This window comes from Hyperolius riggenbachi, chromosome 4 (assembly GCF_040937935.1).
Source record: "Hyperolius riggenbachi isolate aHypRig1 chromosome 4, aHypRig1.pri, whole genome shotgun sequence".
Classification (NCBI taxonomy): Eukaryota; Metazoa; Chordata; class Amphibia; order Anura; family Hyperoliidae; genus Hyperolius; species Hyperolius riggenbachi.
In genome coordinates this window covers 87,714,489-87,733,242 of record NC_090649.1, presented here as the reverse complement: position 1 = coordinate 87,733,242, position 18,754 = coordinate 87,714,489, and the positions used below count along the sequence as shown (strand labels likewise).

The window sequence follows — 18,754 nt, the reverse complement described above, 5'->3', positions numbered from 1 at the left end:
CGCTGACAGACTGATCGATTTCCGTCCGAAATCAATCGTTCCCATCGATTCCCGTTGATCCGTCCGTGTGGAAATTCTCTCTCGATCGGCGGCGGGTCGGGAGTGCTTCGACAGCGGCGTTCGAATGCCCGACGACCGACACAATACAGCGGGTATACATTACCTGTTTCGGCCGGCGCGAGTCCCCTGGTCCCCGCTGTCTTCTTTCCGCGCTGGGTTTCGGACCGGCTGCAGCTACACAGAACTTCCTGTCCCGGCAGGAAGTTTAAACAGTAGAGCGCCCACTACTGTTTAAACTTCCCCTGGACAGGAAGTTCAGTAGCTGCAGGAACGGTCTGGAGCCCGGAGCGGAGAGGAAGACAGCGGGGACAGAGGGGGACTTGCGCCGGCTGGAACAGGTAATGTATGAAGGGGTTGGCGGCAGCAGTGGCAGCTCCACAGATTGTGATCGGTTTCAGGCTGAAATTGATTCACAATCTGTTTGCAGTAAAGGTGGCCATATGATCCCTCTCTGATCAGATTTCGATCAGAGAGGGATCTATCTGTTGGTCGAATTTGATGGCAAATCGACCAGTGTATGGCCACCTTAACAGAGGAGGATTTTTATCCAGCTCTCTTATCTCACTGATAAGAGAGAAGAGATGCTGCTGGCTTATGTAAATAACACACACACTGGAGTGTGCATAGAGGGGCCTGGAGAGGGGTGTGCATAACAGATCAGCACGGAAGAGTTGGCAGCCTTCCAGACACAGGGCGACAAGTCCGACAAGGGAAAGATACATTGATTTATTACAGAGACAGTGATAGTAGAAAGTGCTGCAGTAAGCCAGAGCACATTAGAATAGGTATAGGAACTTGTAGGATGGTAGAAAACAGGGTGACATTTTTTTTACAGGGTCTCTTTAAAGCGGATCCGAGATGAAAAACTATAACAAGTAAATTGTCTATATATCTTATCTAAAGTTTAGAAGTTTACACAGCAAATCTAGCTGCATACAGCTTAGTAACAGTGTATGAATATTTATTCCTGTGATACAATGAGGGCAGCCATGTTCTGTTTGTCATATTGTCACAGGCTGAGAGCTGGAGATGCTATCAGCTTGCCTGTGAGTAAATTCAGCCCCCTCTCCTCCTCCCTCCTCCCCTCTGCCTCTGAAATCAATGGCTAGTAACACCTCCCCCTCCCCAGACTGAGCTTCTATAGGCTCTTGCTACTGTCTGAAAATTCCAAGGCACCGAAAAGCTGTGGGCGAGGCTTGTTTAGTTTTTAGGGAATTAGAGTATTAAAACAAAATAAAAAAAAGTATTTGGCTTGAGAAATGCCCTATAAACTATATGAAAGGAACACAATTATGCAATGAGTAAAAGTTTCAGATCCACTTTAAGTGGTCAAGCATGAGATCCTGGCACTTTAAATCTCACCATTCTACATCCCAGATGCCGCGGATTTTATGTGCACATAGACCAACTTATAAAAATTGCATCTGCACTTCTACACTGCAGGCAAGTTTGAACTCATAAGCAGTGTGGAAGTATAGATTTTCAATTTATAAGACCATCTGTGACTGCGAACACATCTGAATTACAACTGAGATCTCACCAGCATACTGGCCTGACTTCATACGGGAAAACAGTGTTCATTTAATGGTTCTATGTTGAAGCTAGTTATGGGGACATCATTATTTTAACGGCTTGGAAGAGGAGCATGAACTGGACATACTGAGGATGTGAGAGTTATAAACAATTGCCATGAAATTGCAATTTTCACTCATTTTTTAAGCCACTTTATTCATCAGAGTATAATGTATATTCTACATTTATAATAAGTCAATATAAAACATGTACCGTTTGGCCGTTCGTAATGCCGGGTCGTTCGTAAGTCGGGCGTCTGTAAACTGGGGACTACCTGTACTATGTGTTGCAACTGCTTAAGTAGTAGATAGTTGTATAGAAGGGAGTTTGCATTTATACACACTTAGGGCCCTTTTCCACTAGCGGCGTTTGTGATGCTGAATCGCAAAATCGCAAACCGCTAGTGATTTTGAAATCGCTATGGTTTGCTTTTTAACATAGGAATTGCGGTAGGTAATTTCCACTACCGCGATTCGTTTTTGACTCAAACGCAATCGCACCGCAGAGCGATCTTTGCCGCGATTTTTCTATGCAGTGCATTGCATAGCAAAATCGTGAACGCAATCACCAGGAAGTTTCCTGCACTTGCGATTCAGCAATCGCTAGCGTTTAGCGCGAACGCTAGTGATTGCTAGTAGAAAAGGGCCCTTACCGTATATACTCGAATACAAGTCGACCTTACCACTTAAATGTCAAATCGTGTGATTCCAATGCAGAATTATGTACATTTTTATGTAATATTGTGCAGCTTGAAAATGGACCAACTGAACACCACATCTCAGCAATCCTCATATCACATCAATATCACTGTGTTTCCACCACCGTCTCATTCACCGAAACCACAAATCCCTCAATGATCGTCCATGACAGTCAACGGGATAACAAATGTCATTTATTTTGAATACTTAAGGCAACAAAACTTCACACCAACAAAACTTCACAGAGTTAATCTTAAAGATTTCCATTCAGTGGAATTAAGAGCAAAACTGAACCAAAGAATATCAGTTTTAAATTCTTATTTCTGCACCACCAAACTTAAAAGTTGGTACTGTATAAACAGGCAGCATCCTCCTGACATCTACCAAAGCAAGAATTGTGTCCCAGACTATTAGATCATGCGGGGGGGGGGGGGGGGGGGGGGGGGGACACACCTTTTCACCAGCTTTATAACCACAACAGCCTTTATGGAAAAAGAACATTTCTTCATTATAATTTATGGAAATCCTAAAAAAACTGAACAAAAACAAAACAAAAAAACCCTGATGTTTTACTTGGTTTAACTTTTGCAGAGAGCACTGAAAGGGTTAAGTCTTAGTGTTTACTATATGGAGAGCAGCTTAGGCATAGCTAGGCAGAGCTCCCCTGCAGTCTATTCGCAGTCCCTAATAAGAACTAATTAGACAAGTTGATCTGGCTTAACAAACACAGACAAGTGAATACCTTCAGCAACTGTATGTGAAACAAAGACTTTCCATTGGGTGCTGTGCAAGAGTTCAGACCCATTTTACATGTTGATTTTTGACTTGTTAAGAGTTACTTGCCCTTAAAAACCCAGTTTATCAAGAGCATAGCGAGCATTCTTTGACCAAAGTTGCTTCCAGAGATAGCATGGAGTGCCACCACTGAAGAAAATAATTTTATAATAACGTTTCGGCTCTGGGCGACTATGACAGAACTTGGTATTGGTATATTTTTCTCTTAAACATTTACGCCTAACAATGATAGAACTAATGGTGGTAAGTCTGATCTAATGCAGTAGAACACTGAATCAATTTATTACAAGATGACCGTTCTAGAAGTGCACCCTGTTGAAAGGGTTCTCCAGAATGACTCAGTCTACCACAAAGGCTTGCTTAAGTCGGATTATACTCCCAAAACAAAATGTCAGTAACTACTCTCATTTAAATTAAAGAACATTTGACATCAAATCCCCATATTCTCTCTGTGTACAAACATTTCTTTTCACAGCATGGAGACTGGAAGAAGAAAGCTTATCAGCACTCAACAGTAAATGTAAGCATTGCTGCTGATGCTCTCTGTAAAGACTTGTACCCATGATGTGACTTGTCTGACCGTCTATATTTTTTTGTGCAACGATCGATCTTTTCTACAATCTTGCAGAGATCGAGCGAACAATGTTATACGACATGCGTCGATTTCGACTGTCACAGCAGATCAGATGTTTAAGTTCCACAATGACTAATGCACAAAGTGCCGGGATCGTTTGACCTTTTGTCCGTGCCCATCGTGTGCTCCCCCAAGTAGGAAGATGGATCGGGGAACACTCGATCACCGGGATGCCTGGTTGTGAGGTTGCCTGATCCATTTGCCAGTGTTTTCAGGCGAGTATTCCGCTTAAATCTGTTTACCCTACCCCCTTCCCTCTGCTGAATAGACACATCGCCCTGGCAACAGCTGAGTCGCTTCAGACCATTGTAGTCCCTTACACACTCCAATGAGTTCTGGGTCACCATGAGCTTGCTGGTTAGTCTGTGCCTCTCGGATTCACAAGCCCTACTCCATAGAGCCAAATTAATCCATGCCATGCACTGATGAGGATCAAACAATCCGAAACAGTCTGTATGCATGTTGGATTATTATGGCTCTGTACAAATTAACAAGCTGACACATCATTGCATTCCAGCGGTTCTGGAGGTGTGTTTAGCTTCTAAGGGTACAATGGTTAATTTGCATATATTCAGCAGTGTTGCTCTGGGAGACATCTCAAGCTCACTCCAACCTGAATTATCGCAAATTCTTTCTGTTTTAGGAAAGCAAACTTTTGTTTTACTTCAGCAGAAAAGGAGGGTGCAAAGTGAAGACACAGATAGAGTGTGTCTCCTGGCTAGCAATGATTACTTTTGCCAGTGACTACAGACAGGCATGGGTTCATGAGTAGTTACGAGTCCCTAAGGACTCGAATTCGTGATTTAAATGAGGCTTAATTGCCTCAGGTGTGAGGCTGGATGAGAAGGGGTTAGTTACCCATAAGTCCTTTGCTCTAAACCGCTTGAAGGCATCCTATTGGACGCGTTGCAAGCCTCACTATGTGCACTTACTTCTTCAAGCTGGAAGGAGGAAGTGCACGGTGGTGAGACTTGCAACACGTCCAATAGGACGCCTGCAAGCTGTTTGGAGTGCAGGGAGGACGACGGACTTATGGGTAACTAACCCCTTCTCATCCAGTTGCACACCTGAGGCAATTAAGCCTCATTTAAATCACAAATTCGAGTCCTTAGGGCCTGTTTCCACTACACGCAGATTCTGCATGCAGAAAACTGACTCCAATGAATGCCTATGAGAAATCTGCATCAGAAAAATTGCGTTCAGTGGAAACAGGCCCATAGACATTCATTGGAGTCAGTTTTCTGCATGCAGAATCTGCGTGTAGTGAAAATAGGCCCTTAGGGACTCGTAACTACTTGTGAGCCCATGCCTGACTACAGATAAGGCGATCTTATCCTGCTCGAGCGAAAGTAAACATTTGTACACAGAGAGAATATGAGGAATTGATATCAAATGTTCTTTTATGTAACAGAGTAGTTACTGAAATTTTAATTTTGGGAGTATAATCCCACATTGAAGGAGTATTATTTATCCTAAATAGCCTAACCCATTAATTAGCAGAGATGTACACCAAAAAGTAGCCATGTAGTGCACAACATTCTTCTATACATAGGAAAAGAAGAGGTAGCTATATTAAGATGAGACTTCATACTTACTTCAAAGCGCATGTTCTCCTGATCTTCCACATACACGTGCCTGACAGACATACTGCAAGAATAGCCTCCACCGAGATCATTCTATCAAAGTTATGTTAAACCTTTTGGGAAAACCGCAGTACCTTATCTATGCTCTGACATTGCAAGTCCCAAGGCTCAGAACTATGTTTTCCAGTCATGTCCTATATTAATCTACACCCGCTCACATCTCTGTGGCCGGTAACCTTAAATAAACACGTTACTTTAATTACCTGGGCAAAACAGCCTAGCTACTTTATGTGAGGTCAAAAACAACATGTTTCCCCCGTTCTGGTGCTTGAATTGCTTCTGTTAAATGTCAACTGTAAGAAATTAGGACATAGCAATGCAGAACTATTTTCATCCTGCAGTCAGTGACCCTGAATATATTAGCACAAATCCCCTTCCTGTACCGCGACGCTGCAGCCGGTTTTATGCTTACGCCTTCTGTACACAAGGGCTTAGCACTGCTATTATTCTACTTTAGAAATTAGTGTTTTTTGTTCATTTTTTTTGAAGCTACAAGTTTTTAAATGGATATTTTAGATTCGCAAAGCCCATCTCTGGGGACAGATCTAAATATATCAACTATTAGCTTAAAGTGAACCTGAAGAAAAAAAAAGTGCCCAGTTTAGGCAATTACCTCAGGATCCCTCAGATGCCTCCCCTTGCAAGCCAGTTGACAAAGCTTGGCTGGCTTGCGGAGGCAGCTCTCACCTGTGCAGGAAGGATCGTCTTTTTTCCGCCGAGCCCATGCTGCAGCTTTGTGCTACTGGGCAAGCGCAAGTATAGTGTGATAGTCCGGCCAAGCTTGTCTACATACGGGGGTCCTAGTGCTGGAATGGAAGGGGATGGGGAAGCCTTTGAAGGTTTGGGCCTTAAATAGAGAGCACCATAAACAGGCTTTCTATGAAAAGAGCCCTCCAGGTGGCTTATCCTGTAAGATATTTTCATGCAGCAATCTTTCTACATGAGGGGTGTCAAAGTCAAATGCTAAGTGGTGCGAATTTAAACACTGGGACCAAGTAGCGGGCCAACCTCAATGTCTGCTGGCCACCTTCTTCCCTTACACAGTTCCCTGTTGTCTAATGCACCCCCCCCCCCTCTCCTATATAGTTCCCCATGCCTAGTGGCCCCCCTCCCTCCCCTATACAGTTCACTGGTGTCCAGTGGCCCCCTCCCTCCCCTATACAGTTCCCTGGTGTCTAGTGGCCCCTCTCTCCCCTATACAGTTCCGTGGTGTCTAGTGCCCTCCTCCCATCCTTAAACAGTCCCCTGCTGTCTATGGTTCCTTCTACCCACCCTCAAAACAATTATCTGCTGTCTAGGGGTACCCCCTCCTTCTCCTAATTAGTTCCCTGGTATCTAATTACACCCTCCTTCCCCGGTGTCTAGTTCCCCGGTGTCTAGTGGCCCCCCTCCTCCCCTATACAGTTCCCTGGTTTCTAGTTCTTTCTCCCTCCCCTATATGGTTTCCCTGGTGATCTAGGACTTCACCTCAAATATAGCTTCCCTGATGGTCTGGAGTGGGCCAAAAATAATACAAAGTGGAGAAACCACTTACGGGACAACTTTGATGTCTCTGAAGGCCAGAGTTTGATATGTTCTACACGGAGTGCGCCACTGGATGGAGCACAGACAAAATTCTAGTATATAACATCATCACAAATAAAACACAAGCATGTAAACAACAACCAATGATAAGAGTTTTTTAAGGTTTAAAACTAACTTCTATACACAGAGTCCTAATATGTATAAGTCAACCCATAATAAACGGTTATGTAATAATAAAAAAAATCAAGTACGTTTGCATCTCTAGTTTAGTTACAAAAATACCAGGTTTACATTTTCTTTTCTCTTTTAGCTTTTGTTACATGCTGGAAATAACTAAATAACTTTCACATCTAAGCCAGGAAAAGTACTTTGCAGTTAAGTGCTCGGAACAAAAGGCGTAATCCTTGGTGGATGTAAAGGTGGCAGCAACAATAGTCCCTCCAACAATGTGCGTGTGTACTCCCCGCCATGGCGGAATAATGCAGAGAAAGAGGCACCAGAGGTGTAATGCTTACCCGCTGTCGGAGAACAAGTACTCTAAGTGCGTCATGTAAACCTCCCAGAGAGGCACTTGGTATCTCTCAGCCAGGGACAGAGAAATCTTGTATACGTTCTCCTCCAGCGTCCTAAACAGAAGAAAAGGAAAAAGAGAAGTTTAACATAGATGATTAATTAAACAGATGCTCAGCATTTCATATTCCGATCTATCAGCCTTTCTGCTTATCGTTCTATGGGTCTTTTCATGAATTCAAGAAGCTTTGAATCAGATGATACCATTCATTGCCTAACTTTAAAAAAATATAAGTGTAAGCTTTCGGCTGAATGCTGACAAGTTGTTAATGCACAAATATACATGTAACATCTAAAGGGTATACATGGATTTTTTTTGGACACATAAATACAAGTCATTATGATGCCTTCATTGAAGCAAGACATCCAAAAAAGGGTCTTGAGAGGATGTTAACTGATTTACAGTGGCTTGCAAAAGTATTCGTCCCCCTTGAAGTTTTCCACATTTTGTCACATTACTGCCATAAACATGAATCAATTTTATTGGAATTCCACGTGTCCCCCACATGGCTTGTGGCAAACTGCAAATGGGACTTCTTATGCTTTTCTGTTAACAATGGCATTCTTCGTGCCACTCTTCCATAAAGGCCAACTTTGTACAGTGCATGACTAATAGTTGTCCTATGGACAGATTCCCCCACCTGAGCTGTAGATCTCTGCAGCTCATCCAGAGTCACCATGGGCCTCTTGACTGCATTTCTGATCAGTGCTCTCCTTGTTCGGCCTGTGAGTTTAGGTGGATGGCCTTGTCTTGGTAGGTTTACAGTTGTGCCATACTCCTTCCATTTCTGAATGATCACTTGAACAGTGCTCCGTGGGATGTTCAAGGCTTTGGAAATATTTTTGCAGCCTAAGCCTATTTTAAATTTCTCAATAACTTGATCCCTGACCTGTCTGATGTGTTCTTTGGACTTCATGATGTTGTTGCTCCCAATATTCTCTTAGTCAACCTCTGAGGCCCTCACAGAGCAGCTGTATTTGTACTGACATTAGATTACACACAGGTGCACTGTATTTAGTTATTAGCACTCATCAGGCAATGTCTATGGGCAACTGACTGCACTCAGACCAAAGGGGGCTGAATAATTATGCACACCCCACTTTGCAGTTATTGATTTGTAAAAAATGTTTGGAATCATGTATGATTTTCGTTCCACTTCTCACGTGTACAGCACTTTGTATTGGTCTTTCACGTGGAATTCCAATAAAATTGTTTCATGTATGTGGCAGTAATGTGACAAAATGTGGAAAACTTCAAGGGGGCCGAATACTTTTGCAAACCACTGTATGACAAATAGATGAGACCTGTTGTTTACTCAATGCTCACATAACTGAGACACTGCCTGGGACAGAGGCATCTGTGCCAGGCAGAGTCTCAGTTATGTGAGCATTGAGTAAACAAAGGGTCTTTTACGATGCCTTCATTAACTTTTTGCGGACCGACGCAGTTTAAATCTACGGCGGGCGGGTGGCGCTGCGGTTCTGACCGGATGTAAACTCTACGTCCCATTCACCGCACGTCCCCGCCGCTCTGTCTGTCCCCGGCGCAATGTGCAGCCCTGCCGCCTCTATGACTGCAGAGCACTGTGAGCCGGACAGGAGCCGTTTTCATTGGTTCCTGGCCCTGTCATTACTGTAAGCCAATCCCATTGACTTACATTGAGTGACAGGGTCAGGAGCCAATGAAAGCGGCTCCTGACCGGCGCACAGCGCTCTGCCGTTATAGATACGGCAGAGGGAGCAGCCTGCGGCGGGGACAGATCGGCGTGACCAGCGGGAGCGACGGATTATTGCGGCGATTCGCCGGTATGCGGCGTTTTAGCATACCAGCAGCCTCTGGTCCTTAAGGGGGCGGAGGCTCCTGGTACCAAAGTGGTTAAGTACGAAAGACTTCATAGACTTTCACTTACTTTAGCTTCCTGTTGAGGTAAAACTACTTAATGCAACTTTACTGCAACGCAATAGTGTAAAAGGTGACTGGAAGACACACAGGGGGAGGGGGACGACAAAGCCCCCTATAGTGTAGTTTGTAAATAATCAAAGACTATTCAGTGAACACAGAATAAAGTGATGCTCACAAGTCTGGGTCACCTCTAAGGTTAACCACTGTATGAGCAGGTGGGGAGGACAACCCCAACCCCACTCGGGTTAAGTTGCTCTTGGTAGTAAACTGGAAACAAAAGGTGACACCCCTCCTCCAAGGGTACCAAGGGTGGGGTAAAAACCTTCTTCTTCAGGCAAAATAAATAAATACATATATTTCTGGGTATAGGTCCCCGGACGACCGCTCACACATAGCTTTAGATCCCTGCGTCCTATGTTCAATATTACAGCCGGTCGCGTGAGGCATAGCTCCATAGCTACATGTATGTGAGGGGTTGCCTGGGGACCTATGACCACAACCTGTGCTATGCTTTTGTGATTATGGCAAATGGTTTTACACTACTGGAGCTCCTTTTAGTTTTAGAGCAGCAGAGCAATTGGTTCCTTGCCAATGCCCCACATGCTATAATTCCAGCCTCACTGGAGGATGCCAGGGTGTTTGCAGAGTGCAGACACATTGGGGGTGTGTAGTAGTAGCACAAGTAGCTGCTGTGGTGGAGAGGGAGTGTTGAATCACTCGGCGAGGTGAAGGGTGGCATTGATTTTGCACAGTTTACACTATGTTACCTTCTCTCTCTTTCTTACATAAAACGTGTTGGTCATGGGATTGAAATAACTGGTCTGACTGAAACCCCTCCCACCACATTTCCTATCTTGGCAGTGGACTGGATTCCTGGAGTCTGCCGAGGGTGGTATAAAGGTGCATACACACGCACTACGGCCGCCAACGACGTCAGACCCTCCCCGCTGGGCGGACTTTCAGGCGACAATAGCGCATGTGTACGCACTGTCGGCGGACTGATAAGGCTGCTTCTGAACGATCCGCCGGGCGAATCACTCAGAAACAGCCTTATCAGTCCGTCGACAGTGCGTACACACGCGCTACTGTCGCCTGAAAGTCCGCCCAGCGGGAGGGTCTGACAGACCCGTCGTGTGTACGCACCTTAAAGCGGAATATAACCCTGCATTTCAACTTTGCTCTAAAACATTATTTACAGCATATTATATGCAAAAAGCATTTTTTTTTACTAGACCAGCATTGGAAGGGTTAAACACAGAGGTTTTAAGTTCCGAGCAGACGTTCAGATAGTTACATTCTATTTAGTTATATGTATATATTTAGAAATGTTACACACTCTTTGGCTGTCCTCCAACTCCTTCTCCGTGAGAGAGATGAGTCACAATAAACACTTAGATACATTTGTGTAAACAAAAAGTATCTAACTCAAGTTCAGATGTGTCTGCAAAAATCTCCAGGGACTTTAAAGCCCTGTGTAACCCTTGCAATGCTGGTCTAGTAAAAAAAAAATGCTGGTTGCACATAATATACTGTAAATAATGTTTTAGAGCAAAGTTGAAATGCAGGGTTATATTCCGCTTTAAGTAATTTGTTAATATCCCAGACTCTGAGCACCGTCTTCTTTCTTTAGGGGTATGATTTATCATATCTAACCAACACCATTCTGACAGCATTTACAATGTTATCACTGAGAATAAGATTGTGAGGACTTACTACCGGTAGATCTATAATTATTAAATAATAATTTGTTTCACGGTAAGATTTAAAAAAAATGTCAGTAGTCCAAGACAAAGCTTCGGAGAACAATTTATAAATGAGGTAAAGTATCTGTTAGCGAGCCCAGCTTGGACACCATAAGTTTCCTGGGTAGGTTAACTGTGCAGTGTTCTCCCTGGGCTCTTTTATGCGGGTGCTCCACCCGGCTAGTTTTGGTGACCACCCGGTTACCATAGGCTCACCTCCTCCTATGCTGTAAGCAGAGTTGTGCACAGAAGCACCGGCCCAGCATTCTCATCTTGCCTCACCCGGCTACTTTTTCATGCCACCCGGATACTATTTCATGCCACCCGGCTGGAAAACATTTCTGGGGAGAACACTGCCGTGCTCTTAGAAATTTTGGGAAAATGGTACTATACTGTAGCAGAGCTGGAGGCCCACCTTAACCCAGCGGTGGAGTGCTGTTACACAGCTCGTCAGTGTACGGTTCACCTATTTGATCCAGAGACTTGCAAGCTCATGCTGGATTTGGTGGGAATGCTCCACTCATGGACTAGCGGAGTATCATAAAAGAAAAAGTAGCACTTGAAGTTATTATGTAGCTCTCACAACCTCTGCTGGGGAAAAGAAGTATACTATATCTCAGCAATTATATTTCATTTTATTTTGAAACCATTAAGGAAAAGGGTTGAAGGTTAACTTTATATTATTATTATTGATGAGTATGAAATTAAGCTTGATGTCATTCATCAATTTTTGCTTTGATCCTTGACCTACATCTGACTTACTACTTTCAGTTCTATTACAGTAATGATGTATATCCCGTACAGGCAAAGTACAGCACCACTTGTGCAATTAGTAGATTTCACACTATATAGTATACACAAAAATATTAGTTGCCATAATAAAGGCATTGTCTCACAGCAGCCAAAACGACTATAGGTAGGTGGTAGAATGCTCCTTCTAAGTGGCTGAATAGTGTACTGGTTAAGGGCTCTGCCTGACACCGGAGACCAGGGCTCAGCTCTTTCTGTTCACTAATCCCGCATCTATTCAGTAAGGAGACTTTGGGCAAGACCCCCTAACACATTGCGTCAGGAGGAAAGCGCAATATAAATGTTCTGTGTCTTGTCCATTGCCCCTTAGCACTTGAGATGAATTATACACCGGGAAGAACTCATGGCCTTAAAGAACAATAGAATATATCTATATATCTATCTATCTATATGTTTTAGGGATGTACTTTACATATTTTTGGTTCTCGTATTGCATTAGTAAGAGTAACCTATATCTTACCAGTAATTACTAGTTGGTCAGTCCTGGAAAAATCCAAGTCCAGCTCTAGCCAAAATCCCAGCACTTTGATAAATTGCAATGGAAACAGGCGCCAGCAGAGTCAAAATTGATCATAGGTAGAAAGAGATAAAAGTTGGGGGGCAAGGATGGACTTACCTCCCCAAAACCAAACACAACCACTATGTATGGTTTAAACACTTGAGGACCGCATTATTAGCCCCCCCCCCCCTAAAGACCAGGCCAATTTTAACTAAATGGGCCACTGCAGCTTTAAGGCCAAGCTGCAGGGCCGCACAACACAGCACACAAGTGATTCCCCCCTTCCCTTTTCTCCCCACCAACAGAGCTCTCTGTTGGTGCCTGATGGCCCTTCCTGTGTTTATTTTTTTTTAAATAAATATTTGTGGGTTTTTTGTTTTTGTTTTATAAAATTTACTATTTTTTTTGTTCCTGTTTCCTTGCTCCCTCCCTCCCCCTGCCAGCCAATCAGCATGATCAGCTGTCACAGTCTTCAGCCTATGACAACCGATCACTCCCCAGTGTATGGAGGGGACAGCCGTGTCACACGGCTGTCCCCAGTACAGCGCTGCCGCAGATCGCAGCGCTGTACATGGTAATTAGACGGTGGTTTCGCCATCTAACAGTCTCCCTCGGAGACTGAAGGTGGGGCTGAGCTCCTCCCCCAAGCAGGAGATACGCACACAGCTGGCGTTAGGCGGTCCTGGGGCTGCTGCCGCGTTCAAGCCCATTGGCGTGAAGCGGTCATTTGGTAGTTAAAGTTTTAATTCGTACTCCAGAACAAATGCAAAAAAATGTGCACAGAGGCGCTGTACTTGGCTACACAACGTCTGAGTTACTCCTATCTGTATTATTGTCTGAGGAAGCGGGATAGAGACCCGCAAAACATGTTGCATTTGTTCTGGGGTACGAATTAAATCTTGTTTCAACCATACATAGTAGTTGTCTTTGGTTTTGGGGAGGTAAATCCATCCTTGCCCCCCAACTTTTATCTGTTTTTACCTATGATCAATTTTACTCTGCTGGCACCTCTGTTTCCATTGCAATTATTGTTATCCACCTGGTGGATGGGTGAACACCCCTTCTTTCCTTCTACAGAGAGCGACTTTTTAGCCTGAGTGGGGACAGGCCTAATATCCCCATAAGTGCTGTGGCCTTCATGGCGGTAAGCCCGACCTGAACTCGGGCTTGGAGAGATAAGCTGCGAGTGGTAAGCCCGAGCTCAGGTCTGGCTAAGGAATTCCCTGCCTTTTAGGAGTCCTGTGCGCGATCGCTGCTGCTCAAGCATCTTCCCCAGCTCTCCCCGGCCTTTCTGCGTACATCGCTGGCCACCGGGATCCCCATAGCTCCACTCTTGTTCCGGGGACCCAGTGGCCAATCAGAGCGGCGGCGTAACGTCACGGGGCAGAGGCGGGACAAAAATTTAAAGTGGCTCTGAAGCACAGGGCAGAAGAAAAAACCCGATCTGCATGTGTTTTACGTGTGTGTGTGTGTGTGTGTAGGTGTGTGTAGGTGTGTGTAGGTGTGTGTAGGTGTGTGTAGGTGTGTGTAGGTGTGTGTACGGGTGTGTACGTGTGTGTGTGTGAGAGAGTGTGTGTGTGTGTGTGTGTGTGTGTGTGTGTGTGTGTGTGTGTGTGTGTGTGTGTGTGTGTGTGTGTGTGTGTGTGTGTGTGTGTGTGTGTGTGTGTGTGTGTGTGTGTGTGTGTGTGTGTGTGTGTGTGTGTGTGTGTGTGTGTGTGTGTGTGTGTGTGTGTGTGTGTGTGTGTGTGTGTGTGTGTGTGTGTGTGTGTGTGTATATACACATACATACAGTGGCTTGCAAAAGTATTCGGCCCCCTTGAAGTTTTTCCACATTTTGTCACATTACTGCCACAAACATGATTCAATTTTATTGGAATTCCACGTGAAAGACCAATACAAAGTGGTGTACACGGGAGAAGTGGAATGAAAATCATACATGATTCCAAACATTTTTTTACAAATAGATAACTGCAAATACTTTGTAGAACCACTTTTTGCTGCAATTACAGCTGCCAGTCTTTTAGGGTATGTCTCTACCAGCTTTGCACATCTAGAGACTGAAATCCTTGCCCATTCTTCTTTGAAAAACAGCTCCAGCTCAGTCAGATTGGTTGGTCAGCGTTTGTGAACAGCAGTTTTCAGATCTTGCCACAGATTCTCGATTGGATTTAGATCTGGACTTTGACTGGGTCATTCTAACACATGGATATGTTTTGTTTTAAACCATTCCATTGTTGCCCTGGCTTTATGTTTAGGGTCGCTGTCCTGCTGGAAGGTGAACCTCCACCCCAGTCTCAAGTCTTTTGCAGACTCCAAGAGGTTTTCTTCCAAGATTGCCCTGTATTTGGCTCCATCCATCTTCCCATCAACTCCGACCAGCTTCCCTGTCCCTGCTGAAGAGAAGCACTCCCAGAGCATGATGCTGCCACCACCATATTTGACAGTGGGGATGGTGTGTTCAGAGTGATGTGCAGTGTTAGTTTTCTGCCACACATAGCATTTTACATTTTGGCCAAAAAGTTCCATTTTGGTCTCATCTGACCAGAGCACCTTCTTCCACATGTTTGCTGTGTCCCCCACATGGCTTGTGGCAAACTGCAAACAGGACTTCTTATTCTTTTCTGTTAACAATGGCTTTCTTCTTGCCACTCTTCCATAAAGGCCAACTTTGTGCAGTGCACGACTAATAGTTGTCCTATGGACAGATTCCCCCACCTGAGCTGTAGATCTCTGCAGCTTGTCCAGAGTCACCATGGGCCTCTTGACTGCATTTCTGATCTGTGCTCTCCTTGTTCGGCCTGTGAGTTTAGGTGGATGGCCTTGTCTTGGTAGGTTTACAGTTGTTCCATACTCCTTCCATTTCTGAATGATCACTTGAACAGTGCTCCGTGGGATGTTCAAGGCTTTGGAAATCTTTTTGTAGCCTAAGCCTGCTTTAAATTTCTCAATAACTTTATCTCTGACCTGTCTGGTGTGTTCTTTGGACTTCATGGTGTTGTTCCTAATATTCTCTTAGACAACCTCTGAGGCCGTCACAGAGCAGCTGTATTTGTACTGACATTAGATTACACACAGGTGCACTCTATTTAGTTATTAGCACTCATCAGGCAATGTCTATGGGCAACTGACTGCACTCAGACCAAAGGGGGCTGAATAATTACACACACCCCACTTTGCAGTTTATTTATTTGTAAAAAATGTTTGGAATCATGTATGATTTTCGTTCGACTTCTCAAGTGTACACCACTTTGTGTTGGTCTTTCACGTGGAATTCCAATAAATTGATTAAATTGATTCATGTTTGTGGCAGTAATGTGACAAAATGTGGAAAACTTTAAGGGGGCCGAATAATATATATATATATATATATATATATATATATATATATATATATATATACACACACACACACACACACACAGTATATATATATATATATATATATATATATATATATATATATATATATATATATATATATATATATATATATATATATATATATATATATATATATATAAAAAAATATATATATATATATATATATATATATATATACACATGCACACATGCATAATATATATATATTAGCGTATCTAATTTCTCCTCGTTTCTCTATAATCACAAAAGTCGATCTCCCCCCTTTGTCACCTGACTGCAAAGGCAGAGATGGCAGATAAGCTAATTTGAAAGCACAGGATGACAGTATATCCAATTACGGTTACTGATTTTTGTCTGGATTTTGACTACTCTCTGCCTGACTTATTTGCACAGTTTCACAATTTTTAAAGTTTTTCATAACGTTAATTAAATCAACAAATTTGTGTTCCATTCTTTTATTTATATGCAGAATGTCTACCAGGCTTTTATTCAGACATATATTGGTGAGTTATGACTGAAAAATTGAAGGCCTAAAATTCTTGAAATAAATATACCGCTTTTGACTCATAATTCCAGACAGAAATGCACCGCCAGGGAGGTTAAGTGGTTGCCTGAACCCAGCAACCCATACTTGTCAGTATATTTCTATTTTCCGCTACCTTGGCATTCCTTTATCATCAATAATACGCTGTTGGGGGTTCTCGATTGTGTTTTTCTTTTCTTTTGCACTTGGATAAAGTAATGTAACATACTGCCTAATGGCCAATCAGAACGTGGGGATCAGGTCCTTTAATGTGACTGGACGCGCTGGGGCTCAGGGCGGGAGGAGTGTAGCTGATGTTAAGTTACTAGCGTTTGCTATGCTGCAATTCAGCAGCATAACGAGCACAGAGTGCCCGCTTTCCGATTACCAATAGCGCGCGTAGTGTGCAGGGACACTGAATTAAGGCACGCTGATTCACTAGTGCGCGTAACAGTAGCTAACAAGCAGTTATGCGGCGCTATGTTTAGTGAATCAAGCCCTCTGTTATTTTAAGCTATAAAATAAAGCAGAGCTAATGATACCTTTTACTTTCCTGCAGTAAAACTTTATCTCTAGCCATCTCTCACTGTTTCTTAGCTAAGTGCTTCAGAAAACAGGACTGTATTTGACCCAGTGGGTCGAATAGCTCAGAGAAGCTCTTTTGCACAGATAACAACTGGAAACAATATAAGATCTTTCCTTTGCTACTAATGTTTTATTTCTTAGCTGTACTATACATACAATTCATTATATCCCAAGTTAATTTTCACTTCATGTTTGCTTTAATGCTGTATGAAAGCGCCTGTTTTGTTATTTCACTTTAAATTAATAGCGTAAGATTTAACCAGGAAAATATAAGTTACCATTTCCAAGCCCAGTACGGACTAAAGGAAAAAGCTGGAGAAGGCTTAGCTGGCCGGACTATATTTCCACAAAACAGCTTAAAGAATACCCGAAGTGACATGTGAAATGATGCGATAGACATGTGTATGTACAGTGCCTAGCACACAAATAACTATGCTGTGTTCCTTTTTTTCTTTCTCTGCCTGAAAGAGTTAAACATCAGGTATGTAAGTGGCTGACTTAGTCCTGACAGGAAGGGACTACAGTGTGACCCTCACTGATAAGAAATTCCCCTTTTTATCTCTTTCTTGCTCTCAGAAGCCATTTTCTGCTAGGAAAGTGTTTTATAGTTGGAATTTCTTATCAGTGAGGGTCACACTGTGGTCACTTCCTGTCTGAGGCCCAGTGCACACCAAAACCGCTAGCAGATCGTCAAAACGCTAGCGGTTTTGGGAGCAGAGAGCCGATATTTGCCGGGTGCACACCGAGCGGATTTTGTATGAGATCCGCCGGCCGCATCCGCGTGGCTAATGTATCTCTACGGGCTGGTGCACACCGGCGGTTTGAGGTTTTTAGCAAACCGCAAACGTGCAGCAAGAGGCACGTTTGCGGCTTGCTAAAAACCTCAAACCGCCGGTGTGCACCAGCCCATAGAGATACATTAACCATGCGGATTTTCAGGCGGATTCGGCCGGCGGATCCGCCCGGTGGGCACTGGGCCTGAGTCAGGACTGAGTCAGCCACTTACAGACCTGATATTTAACTCTTTCAGACAGAGAAAGAAAAAAAGGAACACAGCATAGTTATTAGTGTGCTAGGCACTGTACATACCCATGTCTAGCTCATCATGTCACTTTGGGCATCCTTTAAGCTTTCCACATATCTCTGGTGGTAATGTACAATATTTTTAACCCCACGTACCAAAATGCACCTCAGTGTTCCATTGCTGGCTCAAAAAAAGCAAAGTAGAAAAATACAAAACACAGAGAGCGCAGTTTCCACTTTGCCCTGAGAGAAATTGTGTGGGAGAACAAAACATTGGCTTCAGATAATGTGAACCGTTTCCAGGAAAACAAAAGGCTCGCAACAAACGCGCGAATCAGGGCGCGCATTAGCAGCCAACGCACTCAAATCAGCAGCGGCACATTTTTATTATTTTTTTGCTCTACGTAATGCAGAAAAAAAGAGTGCATAAAATGAAAAATACAATGAAAACATTTGACATTTTTGAGTTAAGCTCCAGAGATGCGTAAAGTAAATGTTATCTTAGAGGACTGATTAATCATCTCCCTCCTAACATTTAAAGTTTGTAAACAGGTTTGCAGTGTTCTCTTCTGCTTTCTAATCCTCAAATGGAACAGTCAGATTATTAGGACTTTTTCTTTCTCTTAATTACTTCTGTTCTGTAGGTTTATAATAGAATAACCCAAAACAATGTAAATGGGAGAACTACCAAATAAAGTTTACATCAAAGCAGTGGCGTACCTACCACAAGGCTGCAGGTGCTCACAGTACCGGGTGTAGCCATGGCTAGGGGTGCCGCTGTGGTGCTCAGTC

The 18,754-nt window shown here is 43.5% G+C and overlaps 1 protein-coding gene across 2 annotated transcripts in view; it reads right to left on the bottom strand.

Moving 5' to 3' along the window:
- Positions 1-18,754, bottom strand: part of NBAS (NBAS subunit of NRZ tethering complex) — a 916,216-nt gene that overhangs the window by 297,418 nt on the left and 600,044 nt on the right. For both annotated transcript variants that reach the window (XM_068280281.1, XM_068280282.1), the window contains exon 42: positions 7,442-7,552. In XM_068280281.1, the coding sequence (XP_068136382.1) occupies positions 7,442-7,552 (111 nt within the window). The remainder of the gene's footprint in view (positions 1-7,441; positions 7,553-18,754) is intronic.